The sequence below is a fragment of the Haliotis asinina genome, chromosome 10 (genome assembly GCF_037392515.1).
Source record: "Haliotis asinina isolate JCU_RB_2024 chromosome 10, JCU_Hal_asi_v2, whole genome shotgun sequence".
Lineage (NCBI taxonomy): Eukaryota > Metazoa > Mollusca > Gastropoda > Lepetellida > Haliotidae > Haliotis > Haliotis asinina.
Window position 1 is genome coordinate 51,111,352 of NC_090289.1, and position 20,492 is coordinate 51,131,843.

Here is a 20,492-nt window from a genome sequence, read left to right on the forward strand (position 1 = left end):
TTAATGAGGTTTTTCAAACGAGGCTGCAGGTACTCGGTGAGCTAATGGCGGTGTTCCTGGTAAATAACTGTGCATTTCCAGGTTGTGGACTGACATTTACATCCCTTGCAGATCTAATCCAACACATCGAGGATATACATATAGGTAAATCGACTAGACCTGAGCGCGATCCTTGTCAAGCATGCAACATTGATTCCAAACTTTACAAAAAAAACATTCCAACGACGCTTTGTTTACATTTTGACACAAGCATGGGTTACGCACGTGCAGCTTCCCGCGAGCTGTCAAACGTCACAGGTTTTATAGTTGCACCTGAGTGATAAGCTTTCTGGTTCTACTCGACAGATCGGTGTTGCAAATACGATCACATACTGATTACTGGTATATGTTAAAGGTTTCTGGAATTTACGACAAACAGACCCAAGACAATAGCGTTACAAAAGCTGACCTAAACATATTTGCACGTCGTATGATCAAGAAGTTCAAAAGAAGAATCGGGAATATTATCAACCCTTCGTTTTCAGGCGCTTTGCCGAAAATATGATGTTACTATCTATTAACCTCACGATGTGTAGCAGGATGGTTGTTATGTAATTGATGTTTGGTAATTGGTCTGTAACAAACCAGATCGTTTGGTCAGAATCTGTCATGTGTCTGTTGTGTACTGTCAGCAAAATTTAAAACGTATCTACGATCAGACTTTCCCTGGGCTTTTTCGAAGCCACCAGAGTGTGAAGAATGTCATAACTCACTAAATATGAGGGTTAAGACCTTGTAGTATTTGCTACAGTAGTAGTATAAGATCACTCAGGGCTAGTTCAGCTAGCTAAATGTTGTGTCAGTCATTACAAGTGAGTATGTATTTCATTCTGGTTTCTTGAATGTTTTTACCTTGGATATGGTCACGTTAAATTTAAGGTGGGGCAAGCTGGTGATGGTGTAACTGCAGTCATTGTGTCTGGTCACAACCAAGTATAGTGTGAAATATTTATAAGTTATATACAACATTTGTTAGAGACACTGGTAAGGGTTTATTTTTGAGCTCACTTTGACATTCTCAATGAGAGCTGATGTTATGTGTATGCATTTAAAATTTTTCAATATTTTGTCTGTATGCTGGAAATGTGTTTGTAAATGTGAGTGAGCCATATATTGCAGCTATATGGTGGTTGTCTGTAAATAACTGAGTCAGGACCAGACAATCCAGTGATCAACAGAATGAGCATCGATATGCACAGTTGGGAACCGATGACATGTGTCAACCAAGTCAGCGAGCCTGACCTCCCTAGTCACCTCTTACTGTGTAAATGTATAAAAGTCAATAGGTTCATACTGTGAGACTCCAAATCATACTCATAGTCAGTCTCTAACATCTACCTGGTATGTTTCTGGCAGATATGTATCCTGCCATTGTCATCAGATGTTTTATCTACATAAGAGTAATTGCATGTTTCTATGGTGTCACTGTAAGGAGGATGTCTTGATGACCATTAATGAGATGTCGTCTTAGAAGGCTTCCCAGAAAATCCCAAGTTCCTGTGTCACAACAACTAATTAGAATGAGAATTGTAGTGCTTTCAATCAGGATGATGTTATGTTTGCCGTTGAATGCCACACTTATTATGTGCAATGCAATGGAGGCTGTTTTTTGCAAATCCAGCTATGTATATAGAGATCATCAGTCAATGGTTTTTCGTGATGTAATAGCAGTCAAACAAGACACCTGCCTCGACCACCTGATCCATTTAGTCATTGCTTAGGATTAGTCCTATGCCAGAATCCTTATGTCAGTACATGATTTTAGTTTAATGGTGAGCAACAGTTATTTGCTGTTACAATAGTGTCAGAACATGTAACACATGAAGTTAAACTGCATGAGTGCATGCCTTGGTATAGGAATTGTAGCAATAATGATAAGATTGTTCATGTTTAATGTTAATGTTGATGGTTCATCGTTCCCTTTCTCTAGATACGGACCCTCGTGCATTAGAGAAACAGGAACTCCAACAGCCATCAGCTCTCGCCCTTAGTTACGTCTTGAGGTACATAGGACAACCTTTTATCAATGTTGTGTTCGTCATCAACCCTGTGTTTGTATTTATGATTCTTGGGTATGAATTGAAGCATGTAGTTAGAGAACATGTAGAGAGAATATTCGCCATTAGAAAAAGAATGGATGGAATAGTTATAAAAATGCCTGCATCTCATCAGAAATCAGCAGGTGTAGCTTTATAGTAGCTTGCATTTCCTGAAAAATGGGATTTTTTCTTTTCTGTTATGTGGTGTATTTGGGTTCACGTTTCATGCCTTTAATATCCTGTGATGTGAAGGTATGATACAACCTCTTAACTCATGCTGCTCTTTCCTTAAGCTGCGACGAAATGTTATGCATTTTAGTTAAAACATGGGTAACAATATCTTTCTTGGCTCTTCACTTTTTCTTAAGCCCTTGTTCTGTTAGTGACACAGTTAATGGCAGACTTTTGACTCCTGCAAAGGTAAATGTTATGCGAAAGAATGTTTTTCTCACAATATATATTGCAACGTGCATTAGATCTGAATGATATTTGCCCCCATTAGATATTTTTACACAATGGTCTGTTTCACTGAGATACACTTATTAGCAGTCATCACATAAAACCGTAATATTTCTGACAATATGATATATTTTTTACTCACAAAACCAGTGAATGCAGAAATAGACTTAAGTCTTAGGACTAAATGAAGCCATCATTATGCATGGTTAACGATGTGCATGCTGAACATTCACATGGTTTAAGCTTGGTAAATGAGGATGTTTTATGGACAGGTCCTAATGTAAATGCCTGGCAAGGCTTTTTGACCATATTGTGCTTAGGCATAACAGTGATATCAAATACAAAGTTTATCTACATGGAAATGTCATCCTAAGAGCAGAGCTGAGATTTAGTAGGTATATTACTCTTGTGTACAGCTAGTGATGACTGGCTTATGTCAGTGGTGACCATAATATGTTGTTATACATGAGCCGCACACAAAGACACCATTTTGGGTTACTCTACCTGAAAGCCCATGAAAGCATTCTTAGGAGCTAACAGGTGATATAGAAGACCCAATTCGCTGTTTAGGTCTATGCCATTGTTGAATTGAAGGCATGTTAGAAAGGGCCATTGCATCTGTAATTTCTCAGTAACCTTCAATGCAGGTTAAGGTCACTGATGTGTACTCGGGCAATCCAGAGAACCAGCACCCACCCTTTCTCATAAAAAAGCAATAAATATACAGTTGTCATGTTCAGGAACATTTGCACTGAAAGTGCATATGACTTTCTTATCAAGTTAATCAGAGGGATAGAACTTAGGCTGCATAGAAAGTATAAATGTCTACAGGGCGTATTTTTTTCAAAAAGGATAAAGGTAATAGGACATTTTATTAGAAAATCTTTGATTGAATAAAAACATGATGAGGGAGGAACACAATTTAATTTTTTGTTTTTTTCAGAAATGCAGCTCGGAATGTTTAGCATGTGTTAATGAGTTGTAGATTCAGTCACACTCGTTCCTTTAGACACTCATTCTTATAGTGGACAAACGAATGATCCTGGCGTGGCTAATAAAAATAAATTGTTACGCACACAGATAAAACTGATGTGCTGATGCCCGAGAAACATTTCACTCTATTTATTTAGTATTAGTGTTCTGAAATTGTTCTTATTGAGATGTGTGTTTCAGAAGCCTTGAAATGCATGTAATTGCCTTATTAAATTGCTTGATTAAGTTAAAGGCATGGAACTATTTGGTTCTTACATAGACCTGCGTATCCTCAGTCTGGAGGTACAAAATGTACCTGGTAAGATCACTAAACTGGAAGTGCATGCAACATTCTTATTAATCATTTCAACAGAGCCTTCCCAGCTAACATTGTCACAGTGTTATGCATTTGTTTTTAAAACATTTTTGTGGATTCCCATATGAGTCATCACAACATTGTCATCTGAAGTAATGCATTATTTTTACGTGGCCACAAGTAAAGTTATTTGATACAAACATATTTTGTGTTGTCTTAGCATTAAACATGTATTTAACGTTAATAGTTCAAAACGTTTCTCAGTAGTGAACAGTTCTTATGAAACAAAGGAGAAATTCACTGCAGTGTTTATTTGTCAATTTGCGCGTTGTTTTGTTCGTGTGATTTCTTAAGCTGTAGTGGAATAGTGAAGAAAGGATCTCAAGAGTGAAAATGTTTACAAAAAACTATCATGACACCAAATTATAAGAAACATTGTTATAATATAATAGTGAGGAGCCCAAAGCATAATGTTTCCTCAACGTAAATTTGTAACTTCGTTATTACATTGTGAAGTAAAGTTTTTTAAAAGATGACTTAATATAGTTAATGTAGTTGTGTCAGGATGTTGCCAATTTTCAACCTTCCCACAACACTGAGAAAATGTGGTGTGTTAGCTGGGATGGTAGCTACAGGCATGGATTTGTCTGGTTTATTGTCATTGTATATTAGTGTTTTCTGAATCTACAAAGCATATTCTTTAAGTGGAGGTGCATGCAGTTTTACTGTTGCTCATTGTTAAAGGAGCCATTCATAGAGAAGCATGCGACTTTCAATGTAAGGCCATCTTACATTGGATGTGAACTTACAAAAACAGGAAAGTAATGCCATGAAATGAGATGTTCAAATAACGTTCTCATTACTGTGGTTATAAATTAGCCCTGAAGATGGAGGTCACAACAGTGGGTCCACACTAGTATGATGTCTGGTAAATTCTCTTCGTTTCTGGTAAGATAAGCTCATGTAGTCAGGGTACTGAGACTAGGACCGCTGAAAGCAATGCTAAAATAAAACCTGAGCTATGTTCATGCAGAACTTTTTGGACATGACACATTTGTCGACCGTTTGGAAGTATTATTCAAAAGGAAGTTCAAAAGACTTATTCATATTTGTACTGCCTTCATCATGTGTTTCCAGTTTGGAAGCAGTTCTCATAATGGAGAAAATTCATTTATGGCCGACATAGTGTTAGCTTGAAACCAGGGTTTTTAACTGGTTTGAGATTCAGAATGTAGTACATTTGCATGCATTTCCCCAAGATGAACTGTGTTATGGTGCTTTCCAGAAATGGCGATGAAGGTAGTTAAATCTAACTAACATGTTACCTAAAAAGTTAAGATGTCTGATAGCATAGCGTACATGCCTATTACCATGAATGATTCATCACCTTCAGATTCTCTTGTCTGCTTCTGTCTGTTTAGATTCTTCACAGAGGCAGCCAAGAAAGAGAATGCTGACCCCTTCAGGAAAAGAGTTCGTCCCCAGTCACCAGCCATGTCCCTCCCCAGCAGCACTCCAACCGGTATGTAGCACCACTAATGTTACCTTGCAACACTGTATCACGGTACATGTAACATATCCCTCCCCAGCAGCACTCCAACCAGTACGTTGCACCACTAGCATTACCTGGCAACACTGTGTCACGGTACATGTAACATATCCCTCCCCAGCAGCACTCCAACCAGTACGTTGCACCACTAGCATTACCTGGCAACACTGTATCACAGAACATGTAACATATCCCTCCCCATCAGCACTCCAACCAGTACATGGCACCACTAGCATTACCTGGCAACACTGTATCACGGTACATGTAACATATCCCTCCCCAGCAGCACTCCAACCAGTACGTTGCACCACTAGCATTACCTGGCAACACTGTGTCACGGTACATGTAACATATCCCTCCCCAGCAGCACTCCAACCAGTACGTTGCACCACTAGCATTACCTGGCAACACTGTGTCACGGTACATGTAACATATCCCTCCCCAGCAGCACTCCAACCAGTACGTTGCACCACTAGCATTACCTGGCAACACTGTATCACAGAACATGTAACATATCCCTCCCCATCAGCACTCCAACCAGTACATGGCACCACTAGCATTACCTGGCAACACTGTATCACGGTACATGTAACATATCCCTCCCCAGCAGCACTCCAACCAGTACGTTGCACCACTAGCATTACCTGGCAACACTGTGTCACGGTACATGTAACATATCCCTCCCCAGCAGCACTCCAACCAGTACGTTGCACCACTAGCATTACCTGGCAACACTGCGTCACGGTACATGTAACATATCCCTCCCCAGCAGCACTCCAACCAGTACGTTGCACCACTAGCATTACCTGGCAACACTGTGTCACGGTACATGTAACATATCCCTCCCCAGCAGCACTCCAACCAGTACGTTGCACCACTAGCATTACCTGGCAACACTGTGTCACGGTACATGTAACATATCCCTCCCCAGCAGCACTCCAACCAGTACGTGGCACCACTAGCATTACCTGGCAACACTGTGTCACGGTACATGTAACATATCCCTCCCCAGCAGCACTCCAACCAGTACGTGGCACCACTAGCATTACCTGGCAACACTGTGTCACGGTACATGTAACATATCCCTCCCCAGCAGCACTCCAACCAGTACGTTGCACCACTAGCATTACCTGGCAACACTGTGTCACGGTACATGTAACATATCCCTCCCCAGCAGCACTCCAACCAGTACGTGGCACCACTAGCATTACCTGGCAACACTGTGTCACGGTACATGTAACATATCCCTCCCCAGCAGCACTCCAACCAGTACGTGGCACCACTAGCATTACCTGGCAACACTGTGTCACGGTACATGTAACATATCCCTCCCCAGCAGCACTCCAACCAGTACGTGGCACCACTAGCATTACCTGGCTCTCTGAGTGATGTGTAGTGATGAACAATGTTACTAGAGGACACTGTGTTGTGATGATAAGTCCCTTCTCAAGATATCCGTTAGCTTAGTTACATCCATTAGTGTATTCCTTGTGTCTAATAATTGTGTTTTATCCTACACTGTTAATATAAATACAGCAGGGTGCCATTAATTATTAGCAAACATAGCTGACACCACTGGCAAGACACAGGGCGGTGGCAAATTCAGAATCTTGTAATAACCAAATTATTCTCCAGACATACACATGGTTGTTTTCTACAGTAACTATTTCATATTCATCACTGAAGATGATTCTCAGGCATTCAAAGTTTGTTTTGAAAGCCACTTGCCACCAAATTTAATTGCAGTTTGAAACTGTAAGCAGAAATTATCAAGTAGTCCACAGACTAGTAGGATACCATTATTTGATAGCCCGAAATGAAAACTGACTTGTCCCAGGTGTCGGGCAATGGGATTTTTGAACCCCTGACTTTGCTCAATTCTTCATTAATTCTTCACCATTGGAGTTTTTGTCGGTCCCAAGTGAGGCGATTTCTCACATTCATATCTCTAATATCAATTTTCTTTCAACATTCAAACGGCACATCCATGATAATTATTTTTGAATAAATTTTCCCTTACCTGTATGCTTGGAGACAGTTCTGATCCTATTCTGATTAAATCTTTAGGTGATTTCCAACAAAGGAGAAATCCATCTATGTTTTACTAGCTTTAAGTGTTGACGAGTATCACATACAGTCAGTGATCAATGGCGTCCAGTTCTTGAGTGATTTTCTCTGCTTACACATTCCATAATTTGCTTTTCCACACTGTAAACTGTGTTCGAGGTAATTCAAGATCCCTGGCAATTTCTCTGTGTTTTTTGTGCTGTTGGAAATTCACAGTAATCAAATCTTTAACACACTTTGACAGTTCAAGCAGACGTCAAAAAACGTAACATGTCAGTCACATGCTGAATGAGCAGGCTTAAATTTTGTATCCTGTTAAATTTCACGACTACATGCCACCTGTATTAATGGGAATTGTTCATATACTGTTGGTACACCACTGATCGTTATTATCCCAAGATGCACATTTAGCACGAAGCTGGGGATATAGTATTAGGCTCTGTCCGTCTGTCCGTATGTCTGTACTCACATATGGATTGGAATATATTAAGAACCATTGACTAGGTTCTTTTTATGCTTGGTATCTAGGTTAATCACAGTAAAAGAAAGGTCTGTCAGGTTTGGGGACCTTTACCTTCATCTCAAGGTCACATTTTACCTTGTCAGCGAAGTATATCTCAAGAACTGGATCTCTCTGGACATATTCAACACCAAGCTTTATCTAGGGAAGGTACAGGCCCCAGTTGATTTTGGTGACCTTCAGTTAATTTTCAAGGTCATTGCAACACTTTGAAGATTTGAGCATGTAAGCTGCATGTTAAGCTTCTAACACAGTCTAAGTAAACTTAGTCTCAGTGTATTTCGTTACACTCCACCACTGAGTCTAACGAAACCTGGTAGAAGGTAGAAGATAACCTTTGAGTGACCTATGACAGTCCAATCAAACGCGAGACAGTTAAATAGATTTAACCAATCAAACAACGGCTACTATTTCGGGATCGGAGGGACTTTCAAAATATTCAGGTTACCGACACAGATCTCTCCACAAACAAAAAACTGTATATAACACAGTTATTTGACCAGCTGTATATACACTTTGGGGGTTCTGCTGACATGGTTACCATTTGCTAATATTTCCGCAAGATGACATCCTTGAATATTGCCCTAAACACTATTTCTGTGACTGTTTACTCACCATTGTCATGGTTGTACCATGCACCATGTGCATCACCCGGAAGGGATCATACACTAAATAGCATTCGGAATTGTTTGGGTACGAACCTTTTCGAGATAAAAAGTTCAAGGGGTATGTGTGAATGTCCACTTTTGCGATTTGGTAAGCTGTGTTCTGATTGGTCAATCTCAGAGGTTACCTGACGTGACCTCTCATAAGGTTTCGTTAGACTGGGTGGTGGAGTGTAATGAAAAGCACTGAGGATAAGTTTACTTAGACTGGCTTGTAACATATAGTTTTCAGCACCTGACTCCAATGAAGAATACTTTGAACAACTACAATGCAAAATATCAAGGGAGTTTGAGAGTAATGTTTTTGTTGACATTTTGCTTCGTCTTAAACTATGACCTTCACTTTCATTTCTTTTTAAATTTGATTTGATAATATGCAGCGCGGATTATGTCACCTTAGTGACAATGCTTGTTTCATTTTTGATACAGTTCTTTTTGTATGCATACACTTTCTGTTATGATGTATTTTTTAAATGTTATACTTACGTAATTTTTGTGTACAGCTGCTATCCTATGCCTTTAGTGTACAGTTGTTGTATGCATGTACTTATGCTATATGCCATGGTTTATAACTGATGTCGTATACCTCCAAATGAGAGATGGTATTCTGGGCCCTATTTCACAAAGCTATAACAGCACCATGACTGTCGTAAGTCTCTGTTACAGTATTGGAGGTATCAGAGTCATAGCAGTATGATAGCTTTGTGAAGTTATTACAGTTAAGAAGTTGCCATGACAAAAGGTGTAAGAAATTCCCTGTGAACCATTAAAACAGAACAAAGACAAGTCTAAAAAATTCAAATATTATTATTAGCAAAGAGAGCAAGTTATACAATGACTCCCTAGGCCACTTGAGATTTTCAGTAACTTTCTCAAAATGTAGAAAATATTTGTCTACTTCTTTCTCATTAAAAGGGGGTTCAAGCCTAGCATACCTTGCAGTGTCAAATGAATAAGAATCTGAGGGTTGAGAAGGGCTTTCAATTTTTTTTCAACTTAATTTCTTTGTCAATTGCCAATTTTTTCATTTCCAATTCCTTTCTGTCTCTTTCCCTTTCTCTTTCTATCTCCATCTCAAACTTTTTCATTTCCCTTTCTTCTTTTTCTTTTTCTATTTCCATCCTTTTCATTTTTCTTGTTTTCTATTTTCTTCTTTTTGAATTTGTAATTGAATTTCAAGTTTCTTTAGTTGCAATTGCACTGAACATTACTCTAGCACTATTTCCAAAACATCGTCTTCAAAAACTCCCTCATCAATATAGTGATTCAACACAATTTTCAAAATCTGAAATTTCCTCATTGCAGGTTTTGTATCAAGTTTGAGATGTTTGTGAAATTTGCAGTAAATCTGATTTCCTCAACCAACTAATTGTCTCAGAGTTAGAGGCCAATACAAACTTCTCAAGTTCAAACACCATTTTGCTGGTTCAACAATTAACTTGTTGCAAAATTGCAGAAATTTGAAATAAAGTTCACAAATGGTCTCAAATGTCAAATGAATTCGATCCTGAATGAGCCCGCAATTTTTGTTACGGTTAAGAATTTGCCGTGACAAAAGGTGTAAGAAATCCCCCGTGAACCAGCAAAACAGAACAAAGACGACAAGTCTAAAACATTCAAATATTATTATTAGCAAAGAGTGCAAGTTATACGAAGTCACAAGAATATTTCACAATACCGATTTCAAATACAATACAAGTGAGACAATATCTAAGGCAATGGGTCACAAAATATAATATAGCACACTCACCAAAGTCTTAGTGTGAGAGAGAAACAGTCATGCAGAATGTAATAAAGTCTTGACTGTACTGTTGGTATGTATAAATACGTGTACATGTTGTGTACTGAACTGTAAGTTATTCCACTGCAGGGAGTGAGATAGACGAGGAGGAGGTACGGAGTGATGACGAAGAGGACAGTAACGACTCATGGACTACACAGGAGGAGTTCTCCTCAGACACAATACTCAGGTGAAGATCTTGTGTGTCGAACAGAGGGAGAAGGGGTTTACTTCTTATAAACAAAATATATCACTCTGAAACTGAAGCCTATTGCAAAGCCTGAAACTGACATACACAGGAATGATTTTCCATAAACACTAGATAAAGGTGGAATAAGCTGCAGTGTTGAAATGTTGTATTGGTGCAACTTGTGAAGTTGTTTCTAAGGGTATCACATCATCAGCCCTTAGATACCAAGCATGGCACCTTGATCAGCTTGACTCAACATTGAAATCTTTTAAATAAATCCATAAATTGATTGACCAGATTTTGGGAAACCTACGTAACCATAGATACCAACTTGAATAACAGCATAAAAAGCATGTGGCATGAACTTGGCAAGGTGACATCATAGACTGATTCAAGCACAGGATTTTGTGATCTGTTCATTCCATTTCTGTTTCCAGTCTTCACAACTGGAAAACTGGTAATTATCAACATGAGGCCACCTACAAGAAAAACACTTAATCAATTTTCTCCCCTTTTAGATTAAACCAAAATATCTTCAGATAGAATTGATCCATGAAGATCATCTTTAACCCATGCTTGTTGTTGAGGCTTCTAACGGGATCGGATGGTCAGACTCGCTAACTTAGTTGACACATATCGTCATATCCCAGTTATGTAGATCGATGCTCATGCTGTTACTCACAGGAGTGTCTGGTTCAGACAATCATATACAGACAGTCACCATACAGCTGTAATATTACTAAGTGCGTTTTAAGGCTAAACTCACTCTTTCAGGAGCCGGTTTAGAATCAAATGATGGACTTAATTAGGCAGTAGGAATGGAATGGTTTGATAGTGTACTCTGTTGTATTGCAGCATGATGGGCAGTAAGGACCAGGAGGGAGACAAGCCGTTCGCCTGCCCTGTCCCGGGCTGTAAGAAACGCTACAAGAACATCAATGGGATCAAGTATCACGCAAGACACGGCCACAAGAGGGAGGCCAAGATAGTGTATGTATTATTTGTTACAAAGTCAGCATTCATTCCATATGATCAATTTCTACGTGGTATATGACATGACTAATAGAATTGAGTGGCTGACCTTGCTAACTTGGTTGATGCAGATGTATTCAAATAGCATGGATCAATGCACATGATAATTTGAGTTTTTGTTTCAACTTTCAGTGTGAAAAAGTCATACAAATGTTTTTGTGGGAAAAGTTACAAGACGGTCCAAGGCCTTCGGAACCACAGCACTCAGCAGCACCAGACAGTAGACATGGGCAGCAGTCAGACAGCCACCATTGCTCAGTCTCTGAGCCTCAAGACTCAGTACACCCCCACAAGTGTTCTCAAGACAATTGCCAACAACACCACCATTGACGCTCTCCTTCTGTCAACATCTACACAGTCAGCAGTCAAACTTCCTCAAAATGTCCTCCAATCTGCAGTGTCCACAGCTCAGACAGTTCGCAGTCCCTTGACAACTGTTGCTATGACAATTGTACAAGCAGCTAATGAAAATACTCCCACATTGTCTTCAGTAACCCCTATGCAACTTGTCAGCCAGTCATCCCCAGCATTATCTGTTGCCATAGCAACCCCATCAGCTACAGCTAAAATTGAATAACCAAAGAGCAGACAATTCTAATGCATTCACTCACATGTTGGCCAAAACATTCACTCAACTGTGTTAACTAATCCTCTAAAAAAGAATGTTAATTCTTTGCCAGAACAGTTTTACAGCTTTTTGGTGTTTTTTTGTCAATACACTGAGGCTAAATATGGCTGTAAGTATATTTCCTTTTCTTTATTATTTTTGATAGGCCAGCATTCACCAACACAAGGAAAGCAAAAACATTATTATAACCTAGGAACAAGTCTTTTCCAAAGTTTTGGTGGACATGCTAAGGTTATGTTCCATACCAACTGAGGTATATGAAGTATTTGAAGAGGTTTGTGCAGATATTCTTATGCCATGTCTTCTGTTAAATTTTGGCGTTAGATAGAACAAATACAAAAATTCTAACCTTTACAAAGACCATTGTAAAGTATTTTGTCCTGAGATGTTGTATTGCAGTTAAGATACATCTTTTATAGATTTTCAAGGAGTTAAACAGGCTTGCCATAGACATGAAGATGTGAATATTTTATTCATGGCTATTGTAGTCCTTTCAGAATATCCTTGATGACTGGATGTAACAGCGCCAAACTGCTTCATAGTAACAGCTCACAGTATGTATGCATACCATCATGAATGCTGTAGCACTGTATCCCACTGTCGGACATGAAGATGGAATAGAATCTGGCTGGTTTTCAGCACACTGTATGTGGATTATTGTATTTGCAGAGAAAGAAATGCTGAATTGTTTGTTTCATTCATGATCTATTGGACCTGCAATATCATCTTGCTGTTTGTGCATTATTTGTGTTTTGCTCATTTTATGAGTGCATGATGCTTTTGAGAGCAGTATCATGTGTATTATCACCTTTCTGTATTCAGTGTATTTTATCTCCATTGTATGATGAATACTCATTTTGACAGTTTTGGAAGTGATGTTACAACCTTTCTTGCCTCTTTTTCTGGGTTAGCACAGGTGGTCTTCTGCTTATGAGAGCAATTTGAATGCTGTAACTTCACATCAGTGAAGTAGCTTCACATATATGGTGACCCTTGTATGAACCTTTAAAACTGATCTAATACATAAACTCCTCTATAGTAGGGCCAAGAAGGGAGCACATAGTCAGCGCATACATCATCCCTAATTTTGCAATGAAAACATCTTTGTCTTCAGTTGTTTCTTATACAGTAGTGGAGATCTGTACCCCACCATTGGTTGTGTAGATTTCCAGCTTATAGTGCCATGCATTGTGCCATCCCTTCAAGCTTAGAATGAAGCAGGTATAGCAACAGAAATGAGTCCAGAGAGTCATGAGATGAAGTAGAATGTAGATATTATACACTTGGTAAAGCATAGAATCACTGACCAAACTTCAGCAATGTTCAAATTCCATATCATCATTTGTCAGAATATGTTCAGCAAGTTTTATATTTACATTGTTTTTGTGAAGTCAAGAATCTCATAGCATGGTGTGTTCATGTGTTACTGTGAAATCCATCTTTTGTTTTCATGACGACATCCATTATATTCCTGTTGCTGCTTGTGATATTTGAAGCTCAGTGTGTTGTTACGGTTTGAGATTCAGGAGCTATCAAACAAGTAAAGGTTAAAGTACTTGTCTATAAACATGTCTGTCTGTCTGTACATCCCACCAATCAAGAGATCTGTACCCCCACCATTATTGTCATCTGTATTGTAACAGGTTTATAGATTAGTGTTTGTCAACAGATAGTAGAAGACATTGATCAGGAGATGACTGTGAGTGTACTCACTGAATATTTTAGATAATTTTGACATTTTTTTTTTCACTCCACTTCTCCATTTTCTGCGACTGCATAACTATACCCAAATGTAATAACCAAGTGTCGAACTGTTCGACACCACAACAGCAGTGAGTGGTGAAGGGAGTGGTTAAGGCAACAGTGTATAAAGTGATTAGGAATCTAGATGCTCACATTTTATAGTGTGAGTTGTGATAAGGGATTTACTGCATCATTATGTTTTGAATATTTTCATTGGCAACGAAAATAACAACCACATTTTATGCAACAAAGGAAAATATCTTCACAAGAAGGAAAACGGGGAACTACAAATGACATTTTTTGGTGATAGTCTCACTGTCTGGTTACAGTTGGAGAATACACCCAACTCACTCACTATTTGTTGAATGTAGTGTTGGAGGTTTACATACTACTCAAAATAATTTAATGAGTACTAAATACTTTTTCTTGTTACCATTGTTAAACCATCATGCATTGACAACATTATTTATCAATAGTAATGTGAAAGAACTGGTAGTCCTTAATGTCATTTGAGTAGTAAAACATGAGGAGATGGTGTCATTTCATGTATAAAGATTTTTTTATAAAATATCTTCCATTGCATTGTGGGATGTACCAGTATTCTGCATCCAAGGATGTGTGTTGTAGTCTGCTCTAGTCAGCCAGTGTTCTTCTATATGTGTGCTTGTTCGTGGAGAATCACAATAATTACATGCCATGACATCTATTTATTGAGTGGTGCTTCATCTTGTTTACTTTTGTGACAAAGTTCAAACGGTAACTTCATATGTCAAAACATATTTGAATGTCTCTTGTTTTTAATTTATTATGTATTATACCAAAAAAAGTACTAGTCTGAAAGGCATCTTAATAGAAGTTATGAAGACTCAATACTTTTATATGATCATTGTTTACATGGCACAACATGTTGACTTAAGTTATATGAAAAAATCAGGTGCTCTTTCACTTCTTGTGAGCAGTATATTTTATTGTTTGTAAGTCATGTCTTGAATGGTTATATGGCCACTAAAAGGAAATGGTGAAATAGCCATAGTTAAGGAAACTTTTCATGCAGTTTCAAAGAGTTATGACTGAACATTATGAGTTGAATATGTTATGATTGGCTTGTTGCTTAATCTGTCAAAATTTAAGATTTTTTAAGTTTGTGAGCGAAAACCAAAGACCCGTGAAGTAGATATACTTTTTCAGTGGAAAAATACCACAAGCACTCTTAGCTACATCCGCAATATCTCCAGGGTGTATGTTCCAGTAAGTCTCCACTGTACCCTGGATGGATCTAGGTGTTGGCTAGATATTTTTATTACCTCCCTTTGCTGACTCCACATTCTCAAAGTAGCCAGTCAACTAAGCTGATGTTACATTGAGCTTGCCAGTGTCAACAAAGATAGAGGTTGCAGCTGCGAAGGTTTGTTCGCAGTGTGACTCAGATTTTTTTTGGAAATCATACAGACCAATTGATAGGATCGAAAATTTACAAAAATATATGCAAGAACTCCTACTTCTTTCAGAGAACCTCTGCATGGTTTATGTTGCCAAGTGTAATCGGCCAGATAATTTAGAAGGTGAAAGTGAGTCATGATTGGTATGCTCAACTACCCAGCTTACACCTGATGCATCCAGGGTATAGTTGAGATTTATCGAACTGTATACCCTGGAGATATCAAGGATGTCTTTGTTAGGAAAGTGTCTTATATTGATCCTTATGACAAATGCCCTGATACATCAATTGTCCTGAAATATTGTGATACTGTATGGAAACACAGATTAGGAATTTTGTTTTTCAGTGCCCTGACAGGGATTGGTATGAGGTAGTGGTGCAACATTTCAGTGAATATCCTAGTTTGAGTTTTTGGTGATGTAATACCTGGACATAAGCCTTCAGTCACTTGTCGGGAGTGCAAATTAACTGTACATTTTCAAATTGTTCCAGTTTATGAAAGCATTTTCTGTGTTTCTGTATTTTTGGATCAAAATGTATTTGGGTATATTTATTGAAGATGGGTGTTAAAGTACGTGGTCATTATATTTTAGTTCCGGGAGCTGGAAATTAATTCCAAGGTTTGTAGCATTAATCGAAGTCCTGATTCCTATATTGTATTTCACACTCTGAAATTTTTTATACTTATGATTGCAGATGTGTTTTACAATTAATCAAATCAGTAAGTTTTACAAATAGTACAGTCAACTTTCAACTGTGTGTATCAAAAGAATGATAATTCCAGTATTCCAAGGATTGTCCTCGGAGGATGGAGTCATTGAACGATATATCATGATCCTTGCCTCATGATATGGAAAAGAGTGAATGTGTTTAGTGGGATAAGAATGAATGATGGGTGATACATAATATCAAACTTATGACCCAATTCATGCTGTTTCCAACATTCAGGAAAAGCATCTACTATGCGTTCTGTCATCCACTCATTTATTTGGTGGGTGGTAGGGTAGTCATGTGGTTGACGTCACGGTCATCACACCCTTCATCCCCTTCTATGGGATTTGTGGGCTGACATTCTAAGGTGGTGTTACACCATTCTCACTCTGAATTAAGATATTTCCCTTGATACTGCTGGAATATTGCTTTTTCCACTCTGTGTTTGGACACATGTAGCTCAGTCATAAGATCCTTGAAAAATATTGTATTTGTGATGTTCCTCCGTATTTCAGAATCATGACCAAGGTGGTAAAGGTCTTGGCACCTTCATGACTTCACGCTTAAATTTCTCTAAAAGTCCTCCCTTGCTCAAATTGTCAAATTGTTTACGGTCTACATGCAAGTGCCTGGCTGTTTACCATTCATTGGTCATGACCTATGAACAAGAGGTACCAGTGTGTCTAGTGGCTGCAAGATACCTGGGAAGTTAATTGATAAAACAATGTGCCGTTGAGATGGACATCAGTCATCGAGGAAAACATTCCAGGGCTTTGCTCATGTACTAGCTGCATGGATGTATGCGCTATAGAAATATCAAGAGGCTAAATACCGGTCTTAGCCACAGGTTAGAGGGTGCAGGGATTCATAAAGTAAAGGAGCAAGAAAGACTCGAAGGCCCCATGATCAACCAAACCTTCAAATGTTAATTCAAGTTATCAGTAAACAGCGTAGTCCAGAGGTGTACTTGGGCCTCTGGTCCGCAATATTGTGTTTTTCCTGATACTAGAGCCTGGATGTGTGCTGTTGAATGTATGTCAAGATGAGTCAGATATTGTGATGTGAATAATAGCTTATCAGTATTATTTATGCTCTTTCAAATGATATTATTATCACATTAGCCAAAGATTATATCAGGAATAATCTTTTGTAGCTCATAATCTTAGTATTTTATTTGGCAGTAACTTGTCAGAGATTTGTCTCATGGGGATGATTAAGTAGACATTGAAGTTGTTATGAAGTGTTGTAGCAGTTATAGTCTATATACAGTGCACTGGGGAAATATAACATCATGATTAGGACAGACCAATTTTATTTCTTGTTTTACGGATTCCATGGTCATATTGTTTTAAGAATAAGAAAAAAATATGTCTTTTTCCATCTCAGAAATATAAAATATTAATGTTTCTATTGTCCAATTTTTAGATTGTTTTTTGAACCATATATGCTTAATAAATTGCCAAAAGTGAAATACTTTTAGTATTTTGAAGGATTGTTACTTTGACTGGTAATTTTTATTTTTGTCCCCTCCTGCCTTAAGGTTTTGTGAGCAAAAGAATCTGTTACAAAAAGAAACAAAATTGATCAGGCCTTAGTTACTTTTGTCAGAATTTTGTCGATTTGAGAAAATGGGCTTTCTTTAACTTTTTCTGTTTGCATACATGCAGGCCTTTTTGAGATATTTTCATCCACACAATGTAAGAGCAGTTATTTCATTGTGTAACTCTATATAATACATTATGTGTTCCAAAGGGTTCATTGGTTGTGTATATCTTAAAATATTTTGTTTTTGTTGCTTTCAAATCTGAAAACATGTCAGACCTTGCCATACTTGTTATATTTCATGCTTGTATGTTTTGGCCTAGCATCAGGAATTGTATATATGCCTCACATGTTTTAGTGCAGGTATTTTGGGTTCATATTCTGTGCAAGGGTAATATGAATTACTTTCGTGGAATCGTTATCCACAATCAACACCAGACATAACTGATGATGTTGACAGTGGTGAAACTTGATGTAGTTACGTTGGAAAAAGGTGAGCATCAGTGCATTTCTTTCCTATGCTTCGTTTCTTGTCTAAAACTGAAACAAAATATTTAAAAATTCAAATATAAAAATATAGTGACGTAGTAAGATGTCTGTGAAAGGGATCAGAGCCTGGAATATATCATATAGTGTCCATATATCTTAAGTGTTGTCCACAAAATTTCAGTGTTGTGATGATGATATGCTTCTAATGATCAGCTATTGACTGTTATTTGAATTATTTGAATTATATTCATATTTGTTCTGCGATTATTTTGTGATACTGAGCATATCAAAATTTCAGTGTGTCATATAGATGTGACAGGAATCATGAAACATTTTTATATATATACCATTAAAAAAGAGCAGGGGATATATTCCATATATTCCATATAGTAGGTGATATTCCATGTTGTAAACCAGTTGCCAATACCAGTGCATATGAGTGACAGTAACATGTATCTATACAGAGGAAACAATTCCAAATAAATAAAATAAATCGTCACATTTTCCCTTAATATATCTTCATCATCTGTTTCCTCCTTGGCTTCATCATTTGCGTTTTATCAATCCTGTAAATCCAGTATCCCCTACTTTTTTTGAATGGTATAGTTCATAACCTTGCATGCATTTACAGCTCAGTGATGGTGGCATAAACAGGAAGACAGACATGTCAGGGCTCTGTCATCTGTTGGAATCGTTTACGTCCACCTTGTGTTCCATGTGATCTCGCCAAATTATGCTGCATGCATGTAACCAAAAAGATCTGACATGCTCTGTGACATGTCTGACTGTGTATCATGTAACTAGAATTGTTGTTTACAATGACAGTCACTGGATTGTTTGGTTCAGATTTGATTATTACAAGCCACCATGATGTAGACAAGTGCAGCGTTAAACAACAACACACCGTACATGTACTGTTGTAGAGCTGAGATGCTCCCTCCAGATTATCCCAGTCATACAATCAGAATCACATCTTATACAGAACATTCAACTCTGACCATTAATATCAAAGCTACAAATTTTCTAATGAATTTCAGATTGGCAGGAAACTAAATCATACTTCATCCCTTTCATGATGAGTATTAAGGCTTTAGTGAACACTGACGATCCAGGTTAGAATTGGTTGCTTGTTGTAAGGGGCGACTAACAGGATTGGGTGGTCAGACTTGATGCCTTGGACATAAGTCATCATATCCCAGTTGGATAGATCAATGCTCATGGTTTCAATCACTGGATTGTCTGGTTCAGACTTGGTTACCTGCCGACCATCATCACATAGCTAGAATAGTGCTGAATGCGAATTTGAGCAACTGAAATTGATCACAGTGTCCCTGTGCTGTATTATAATTATCTTTGTGTCTGTTGTATCCGTTGTGTTCATTGTGTTCAGTTAACATTACTGTACATCAAGGTCATTGTCATTCATGTTGATTGCTATTGTAGTCAACTGTTTTTGTTTGTTATATTTTTGGCATGTAAATAGTGCTGTTATTAAGTTATTTGTATCTTTGTGTTGTGTATGTATTTCATTCTTTAGCTAGTTAGCAATGAAGAATACTCATGGTGAGATATAACTCTCCGTTTATGACGTGTTTGTAGATTGAACCCTATTGTTAATGTTACAAGACATTTGGCTCCAATTTCTTGAAACAAACTAAGGTTTTCACTCAAATCTTAGTTAAACAATTTGAAACAGCTGAATTTTTTACTCGGCTGCATTCTTTTAAATAAAAAATGCTCAAACCACTAAAGAAATCTGTCCACCAAACTCAGATTGTCTGCTAAGTTTTAGTTTGGTGCCAATTTCCGTTCATTCTGGTAAGTGCATATTCCTGCGTTTTCTCAAATTTGAGCAAAAACTTGAACTTGAGACAAAACTCAGACTTAAGTTTGTTTCAAGAAATCAGGGCCAGATTAGTCATACATTCATACACATCAACTGGGATTTCCTCTATTTAAACCCGTTCAAAGTTAAGCCCATGCATGTGAAATAGGGATTTCCCTCCAGTTTTAGTTGCATGGGCCTTAGTTACAATAAATTTTTTTTTTTTGAGTGATGCCCCTTGGTAAAAGCTCATTGGGAAAATATTTACAGTGTTCATAGTGCAATCAGCGGACTCCATGTGTACAGGGAACAAAGGGAGAATGTTTCTTTTTAACGCCCTGGGTTCAGACACAGGAATTCCTGGTATACCGCTCTGTCCTAGTATTCAGCATGTAACATAGCCAGTCGCCTTATGTCCTGTGGCTAGTAACATTTACAGAAGGCTGTAATCATTTATGTTTTCTGTTGGTCTGGGGTTGTATTTACCC

The 20,492-nt window shown here is 38.0% G+C and overlaps 1 protein-coding gene across 1 annotated transcript; it reads left to right on the top strand.

Annotated features, from left to right (window-relative positions):
• Window positions 1-14: 14 nt before the first annotated feature.
• On the top strand, window positions 15-14,267 carry LOC137298332 (juxtaposed with another zinc finger protein 1-like). The gene is made up of 6 exons (XM_067830543.1): window positions 15-144; window positions 1,970-2,042; window positions 5,247-5,347; window positions 10,497-10,596; window positions 11,452-11,586; window positions 11,761-14,267. The coding sequence occupies exons 1-6, from the start codon at window positions 45-47 to the stop codon at window positions 12,203-12,205; spliced, it is 954 nt and encodes a 317-aa protein (XP_067686644.1). The 5' UTR covers window positions 15-44; the 3' UTR covers window positions 12,206-14,267.
• Window positions 14,268-20,492: the final 6,225 nt, after the last annotated feature.